A 7,935-nucleotide genomic window follows, 5' to 3' on the forward strand; every position below is an offset into this window, starting at 1 on the left:
AATTGGAGTCAAAACTCCCAGAGGTTAAATGACTTGCCTGCAGTCACCTAGAGAGTCAGTGGCGGAAACTAGACCAGACCTAGATGTCCTAAAACCAATGCCATTCCCAGCTCCTGCTAAAATGACTGGCTCCATCTGCCTCTGGAGCCACCTTGGCCTGACCACCATTCATCCCCAGAGCCTGTCTGGCTTCTAATTGGAGCTTAACTGATAGGCATCTCTTGGGGGTAAAGGCAGTGTTATTCAGGCCCGGAGCTAAGGGAGTGAGAAAAAAACACATAGGAAAAAGCCCCCATGACCCTATCAGTGGAGGTCTGGGCCGCAAAGAGCTTTCTGGTCATAGCTCTAAGAGCAGAGGAATGTTGACCGGACAGGGACCAAAGAATCATGTCTGGACAAAGGGAATCGATGCTAGGAGCCACGAGGCCAGGCTGAGGATGGGGCAGATGGGGGCAGCACAGACACGTAAGGTTCCCAACTGCCTTTTCCTAAGAAGGAAGGTTGACCTTCATTCTGAGACGATAACCTTTCCAGATTGTGTCAACAGGAAGTGAAATCAAATTATTTTTATAAAATGAGAGCAGGTGGTAATTGTGACCTTCCCCTCACCCTTGGCAAAATAAAAAGGTAGCAACCTATGCTGGTGTCTCCATTTGGTTTTATTTTAATTGGCCCATGGAATCAGAAAATCTGGAAGCCAAAGGTTTCTCTGGGCGTTTGGGGATGGAAACCAGCTTGTGGAGGGCTGTGGGCAAACGCTGTGAAGCAAGGAAGTGGAGACAGCAGGTGTAGACGATGCTTTTTTGTAGATCAGTGCTGCTCGAAGTGTGGTTCCAGGGCTGGCCTCAGGTGCATCACTTGGGAGTTAGGAAAACAAATTCCTGGTCCCTACCCCAAACCTACAAAGTCAGACTCGCTGGGAATGAGCCCTGCAACCTGATTTAACAAGCCCCTGGGTGATTCTGATGCGCACCAAAGTCAGACAACATTCTACCTGCTTGTGAACAGGCCAAGAGAAAGGGAAGTGGCTGGAGAGCCAAGTGGGATTAAAGGATGATTTCTGTGGTGGTTGTTCTAATGTAGAAAATAGTTGAGGTTTTTTTAAAAAGCTTTTTAATGAAATACAATCCACCTACAGAAAAGTGCACATATCATAAATGTACAGATGGATGCATTTTCACAATCAGCACCCTCACGTAACCAACATGGGATTAAGAAACAGAACATCACCAGCATCCAGAGCCCTCTCAAGCCAAATTCAGCTGCAGCTGCAGATGGTCACTCCCCATGCTGGTGCCTTGAGAGGCCAGCCAAAAACTGAGGCTGGCTGTGGCTAGTGCCAGGCTTACGGCTACTCAGCCATTGGTACAGGACATGCTGAAGCCAGATGCTTCTTCTTTGGGTTTTGTGGACATTTGAGAGTTTTAGGAAAGTCCACAGCATGAGCCAAGATAGGCCATTTGTATGGAAAAGCCACTGGAAGCGGTTTAGGTAGGCCCGAAAGTTGGGTGGGGCAGGGCCTCAGGGAATCACCGGAGCTGAGTGAACAAAGGGTGTTAGCCAGGTTGTTGGAGACCCAGGTATGGCAGCCACCTGTGTCTGCATATTGACAGAGGATAGGGATCATTAAAGAAACAATGGCTTCTGCAAGCTCCTCCGGCTGGGAAAAAGCTGCCCCTCCAGCCATTGCCTTGAAGCCAGATAACTCAGTTCCTCCCCATATGTCCCTGGTGCCTTTCAATTTGCTTCCCAGCACTGGAACTCAAAGCAATCAGGGAACTCCATCAGGGAGTAAGTCCGTGAGTGGGCCTTTTAAGAGGAGCCCCTCGGAATCTAGCGGCCCTCCACCTCACTCAGCCACAATCTCCACTGGTTTTCAGAGCCAGAAGTTATGGGGACTTCTCTCCCTCGCACTGGGCCCTGGGCTGGGGAGCCTGGTGTGGGGCTGGGACCCCTCACTCCTCAGGGAGATCTTCTGCAGTTGAGATATTCCTCCTGATTTTTTTTTGTTTATTATTATGTGCTCACCACCCAGAGTCAGTTTCCCTTCCATCACCATATATGTGATCCCCTTTACCCTTTTCTACTATCTCTATTCCCCCATACCCTCTCGTAACAACTAAATTGTTATGTCTATGAGTGTTTGTTTCTTTGTTTGTCTTGTGCTTTTGTTACTTTCAGTTTTATATCCCACATATGAGTGAAGTCATATGATTCTCAACTTTTCCTGTCTGACTTACTAATATGCCGCTTAGGATAATAATCTCAAGATCCACCATGTTGTCGCAAATGGCAGTATTTCTTTCCTTATGGCAGAGCAGTATGGAGGTTCCTCAAATTTTAAGACTAGAATTACCATATGACCCAGCAATCCCTCTCCTGGGTATCTACCCAAGAAAACCTGAAAACATTTATCCATAAAGATATATGTACTCCGATGTTCATTGCAGCATTATTTACTCCGGCCAAGACATGGAAACAACCAAAGCATCCTTCGATAGATAATTGGAAAAAGAAGATGTGGTACAATGGAATACTAATCCCTCCTGATTTTTAATGGTCACAACCAGAGCGTTCCAAGTCTCTACCCCTCCTACCAGTTTCAACGTGGCTTCTTCTGTATGCCATTAGTTGTAAGGCTTCAGTTCAGCTAGACTTCAGGTGTCTCTCAATGATGGTTTTACTGTTCATTGTAAATTTTGTTGTAATTTTGATGTGGTCATGAGCGCAGGTAAGCATAGTGTTTACCTGTTTCACCATCTTGACCAAGCCTATTCCGGACTTGACTGTTTAAAAGTTGTTGAGAAGGAACCCGTAGAGAAGACGTGAAGCTACAGGGGAGAAGGGGTTAGTAAGAGAGTGAGGTCCCTGGGGAAGCAGGAGGCAAGGGGTGGGAGGGGTTGGGCCAGAACCAGAGGCAGAGAGTAGCTTTTCCACTGCATCAGGTGGGGAGGAGAGAGAACAATGTGGAAGGTGGGTTTGTAGCTGAGGGTGTATACTGGGGGCTCCTTCCATCAGCCTTGATTTTTCCATGTGATGTAGGAGGCAAGGTGGTTCCCTGAGAGTTTAAGTCAGAGGGTTTGCGGTTTGAGGCAGGGAAGAGGGAGAAGGTTTGAAGCGGTCACAGTACAGCGGTCAGCAGAGAAATGACTAAAGAACGGATAAGACTGAAGTCCATAACTTGTCCCACAGCACTCTTTGTGGTTCTATGATTTTGCCACAGAATCGGTCCTTGATGTGAATCCCAGAGTGAAGGAACTTGGAAACTCATGGTTTCCAGGCTGCGACTCCCCAAGAGGCCTGTGGCGCCACCTGGTGGACAAGAGCCACATAATGTGCCTTCACCACTAGTTGCTCCCCAGATAAACCCAGACCCCTGGAGGGGGGGGCCTCAGGCTGATCCCTAACCCCAGCCAGAGACCAAACACCTCCATACCAGAACCTAGTCACATGCTGAGCCCTGATTCAAGCCATAATGTATTAGGTTGGTGCAAAAGTAATTGTGGTTTCGGATCGTGAATTTTAAATCACTGAAACTAGGCTCAAACACATCTTTATTAATCAAAATAGGAACCATTACAATCAACATATTTTTGCCAACGAAAAATAAGTTTGTTTATTTCTATAGCGTCAAAATCCATGCTTTGGGATTTGAAGAACTCTTGGAAAACATTTTCTGCATCTTGTTAGTTGTGGAAGTGTTTTCCCTGCAAAAAGATGCTTGAAGAAATGGTAGTCAGTTGGCGAGAGGTCAGGTGAATATGGTGGATGACGCAAAGCTTCAAAGTCCAATTTGTTCAACTTTTGAAGCATTGGTTGTGTGACATGCTGTCGGGTGTTGTCATGGAGAAGAATTGGCCCTTTCTGTTGACCAATGCCGGCTGCAGGCATTGCAGCTTTTAGTGCATCTCATCAATTTGCTGAGCCTACTTCTCATGTAATGGTTTCACTGGGATTCAGAAAGCTGTAGTGGATCAGACCAGCAGCAGACCACCAAACAGTGACCATGACCTTTTTTTGGTGCAAGTTTGGCTTTGGGAAGTGCTTTGGAGCTTCTTCTCGGTCCAACCACTGAGCTGGTTGTCGCCAGTTGTATACAATCCACTTTTCATCACACATCACAATCCAATTGAGAAATGGTTTGTTGTTGTTGCGTAGAATAAGAGAAGACAACACTTCAAAACGATGATTCTTTTGATCTGCTGTCAGCTAATGAGGCACCCACTTATCGAGCTTTTTCACCTTTGCAATTTGCTTCAACTGCCAAACAACCATAGAATGGTCAACATTGAGTTTTTCGGCAACTTCTCATGTAGTTGTAAGAGGATTAGCTTCAATAATTGCTCTCAGTTGGTCATTGTCAACTTCTGATGGCTGGCCTCTATGCTCCTCATCTTCAAGTCTCTCGTCTCCTTTGCAAAACTTCTTGAACTACCACTGCACTGTATGTTCATTAGCAGTTCCTGGGCCAAATGCGTTAATGTTGTGAGTGGTTTCTGCTGCTTTATGACCCATTTTGAACTCAAATAAGAAAATTGCTCAAATTTGCTTTTTGTCTAACATACATATTTTTGTCTAAAATACATATAAAATAAAGAGCAAGTAATAAGTCCTTAGCAAAAAAAAAGCAAGAAATGCTCATTAAAATGATATATAACATAACCATATTTATTTAACACTGTATTCCAATATCAAAGGCAAATTTCAACAAGGCAAAAACCGCAATTATGTTTGCACCAACCTAATAACTGTAGTTCCAATTCAAGCTCCATTGTCCCTAGATTAGCGTCCTGAACAGGCCAGGGGATCCAGGGGCTGCATCCCCTAAGAAAGGGAGCCAGAGGGCATCCTGGGTCTCAGGGTCTATGGCTGTGGCCCAAGGGCTGTGTCCACTAAGCTCTGTCTGCTGACAGAGTGCCCAGCCATGAGCCCCTACGGCCCTGTGCCCTAATGGGGCGGGCTCATGCGCAGCCTCCCTGGCCCAATGACCTGCCCAGACCTGTTCTAGATTCCACATCACCCTTCCCCAAGGCTGCCTCCACCTCCCTGGCTTGGGCAGGGCCTCCTGAGACTCAGCTGGGAAGGCTGGAAGGCAGGCAGGCGGGCTGAGGCGGGCACCGCGGGGCCATGGAAGTCACAGCAGAGCCTGTGCTCTACCAAAAGCTGCTGCTCTGGGAGCAGAGCTTGGACCCTGAGGAGGAAGAGGAGGACATATCAGAGCCACTCGTCCCTGACCCCTGGAGGCCCCAAGACTCCTCTGGGTGAGTTAGGGAGGGGTCTGAGCACCTGGCAACTCAGGCCTAAGGCTGGTAAGTCCTTCCCTCTGGGGCCTCTAAGGGAGTGGGGTGCACAACCCCACACTTGGCTCAGCTCCAGGAACTTTCTGGTTGAATAGGGAGAACCTGGGCTACAGCCCCAGATCTGACCTGAACCAGTCAATCCAAGGTTTGTGTGTCTGAAGGAAAATTTGTACCAAGCCAGCCCTGCTAGCTGCTCTGTCAGTTTCCCAGTCCCCACCCCCTGGTGCAGGAGGCACCTGCTGAGCAGGTTGGGGCCTGGCCACACCTGGCTGGGCCCTGCTCCTCAAGCCTGCCAAGCCCCTGTCAGGCCTGCCTCAAGATGGGTTCAACCCTGCCTCTCCAACCTTCTCTCCAGAGACTCCCTCCCCAGCCGTCCTCAGTTTCCCCGATCTTCATGTCTCTGTCCACTCTATGCCATCTACCAAGAGGCCCTTCTTCTTGGCAAACATGTTCCTCTTGCAGACAAGTTAGACCTCTTGGGAAACAGTCCCTGGGTTTTCTTGGGACTCTTGGGTGTGCCCCTACCCCAGCCCCGGCTCACACCCCTCTCTGCAGGAAAGCCGGTGTTCGGCCCGGGGCCTGGGCCCAGCTAATTGCCGCCCTGCTGCTGCTGGTTGTTGGCTTCTCCCTGGCCACATGGCAACTGCACGCCAGGGGTAGCGCTACAGAAACCTTTGGCCCTGGCCCCCCTCGACCCAGTGGGCACTCCCACCGCCCCGGCGTATACCATCACGGTGCCATCATCAGCCCTGCAGGTCGGTGATGGGAGCAGCTCCTGAGAAGGGAGGGGCTGGGGTCACTGGTCCCAGGCCCCTCCCCATGACTGTCCCTTCCTTGCTGCAGCCACGTGCTCCCACCTGGGCCAAGAGCTGCTTGTGGCTGGAGGCAATGTTGTGGACGCCGGAGTTGGAGCAGCTTTGTGTCTGGCCGTGGTGCATCCTCACGCTACAGGGCTAGGTCAGTGACCCACACCTCAGACAGCGACCCTGACCCTGGGCCTGATTGGTGACCTGGAACCCAGGCCATCAGTGGCCCTGACCTCAAGGCTGGTTAGTGGGCATGACCTAGGACTTGGCCAGTAGCCCCAACTCTAGGCTGTGATCCTTGATCCCAGGTCCATGTGATCTTGACCCCAGGTGGGTCTCCAGGGTTAGTCAGTAACTCCTGACCCCAGGCTAAGTCAGTTGCCCTTTATCTGGGGCTACTGAGTGATCCTGACCCCAGTCAGTGCCCCTGACCCCTGTGTGACTCCTTTGTCTCCCCCCAGGTGCCATGTTCTGGGGCCTCTTCCACAATGGCTCCTTGGGCAATTCAACTGCCCTGACATCAGGCCCAGCCCAGACCCTGGCCCCCGGCCTGGGGATGCCCTCGGCTCTGCCTACTCTGCGCTTGCTGCACACACGCTTCGGCCGCCTGCCCTGGCCACGCCTGCTGGTGGGCCCCACCACCCTGGCTCAAGAGGGCTTCCTGGTAGACATGCCCCTGGCCGGGGCTCTGGCAGCCCAGGGCACAAAAGGCCTTTGTCCACTACTTTGCCACACTGATGGGACCCCCCTGGGCCTTGGGGCCCGAGCTACCAACCCAAAACTGGCAGACGTGCTACGCAGGGCAGCACTTGCCCCAACCCCAGATTTTGCCAAGGATGCCCTACTGAGTCTGCTGGCCAGAGACCTGGGGCTGGAGGGATCCTCAGCTGAGCCCATGCCCACCTTGGAGCCAGCGCTGCAGCTACCTTTGGCAGAGGGCATCCTGTTCACCACCCCCAGCCCCTCAGCTGGCCCAGAACTGCTGGCACTGCTGGAGGCAGCCCTACAGTCTACAGGGACCCACCCTGACCCCTGCCTACCACCCCTGAACGCTACTGTGACCCCCGTGAGCAGTGTCCTGGCCACCGTGGACAGCAGCGGCTCTGTGCTCCTTCTTGCCTCCTCACTCAACAGCTCCTTTGGCTCCCGATACCTGTCCCCAAGCACTGGGGTTCTACTCAGCAACCTGGTAGCTAAGTCTGCAATTAGTACCTGGTCCTGCCCCCTCGTCCTTCGTGGCAGCCCCAATGACACTGAAGCCAACGTGCTGGGGTTGGTGGCTTCAGGGACCCCTGCAGTGGCCAGAGTCACGACTCGCGCCCTGCTCAGCCACCTGGCAGGGCCCCAAACCCAGGCCCAGCACCAGCACCAGCACCAAGCCCAGCAAAGACCAACAAAGAGCCCCAGCATGTGTGGCCAAGGGACCGTGCTCCAGGTGGCAGCCCACGCAGAGCATGCCCACGTCTCCAGTGTCCCCAATGGCTGCTGCCCCTTCCAGGGGTACTGAAGGGGCAGGAGCAGAGTGGGCCCAGCAGTGATGGAGTGCATAAAACGTGTGCACTAATGATGTGCTCACTGCTGGCTCAGGCACTCAAATGCTGGCCTGATCAGCTACTTGGACTGGCTCTTCTAAGGAAACTGAGAATAAGAAAAGAGCACCAGGGCCTGGGGCCAGCCCTGAGTTCAGATCCAGCTCTGGGAAGAAAAGGTAAGAGAATGCCAAACCCCTGCTTAGGCTCGGGGCCCCATGGGCAGGGCAAGCAGAGCCTGGGGTACTGCTGGCATCTCCCCTTTAGGCCACCCTCTTCTAATCTCCTTCAACAAAGGCT

The 7,935-nt window shown here is 51.8% G+C and overlaps 1 protein-coding gene across 1 annotated transcript; it reads left to right on the forward strand.

Moving 5' to 3' along the window:
* The first annotated feature begins 5,091 nt into the window (after window positions 1-5,091).
* GGT6 (gamma-glutamyltransferase 6) lies at window positions 5,092-7,906 on the forward strand. Its single transcript, XM_019659837.1, has 4 exons — window positions 5,092-5,261; window positions 5,856-6,055; window positions 6,144-6,257; window positions 6,568-7,906. Exons 1-4 carry the CDS (start codon window positions 5,128-5,130, stop codon window positions 7,611-7,613), a joined length of 1,494 nt encoding a protein of 497 aa, XP_019515382.1. The 5' UTR covers window positions 5,092-5,127; the 3' UTR covers window positions 7,614-7,906.
* The last annotated feature ends 29 nt before the right edge of the window (window positions 7,907-7,935 follow it).

This window comes from Hipposideros armiger, unplaced genomic scaffold, assembly GCF_001890085.2.
Source record: "Hipposideros armiger isolate ML-2016 unplaced genomic scaffold, ASM189008v1 scaffold_304, whole genome shotgun sequence".
Taxonomy (NCBI): domain Eukaryota; kingdom Metazoa; phylum Chordata; class Mammalia; order Chiroptera; family Hipposideridae; genus Hipposideros; species Hipposideros armiger.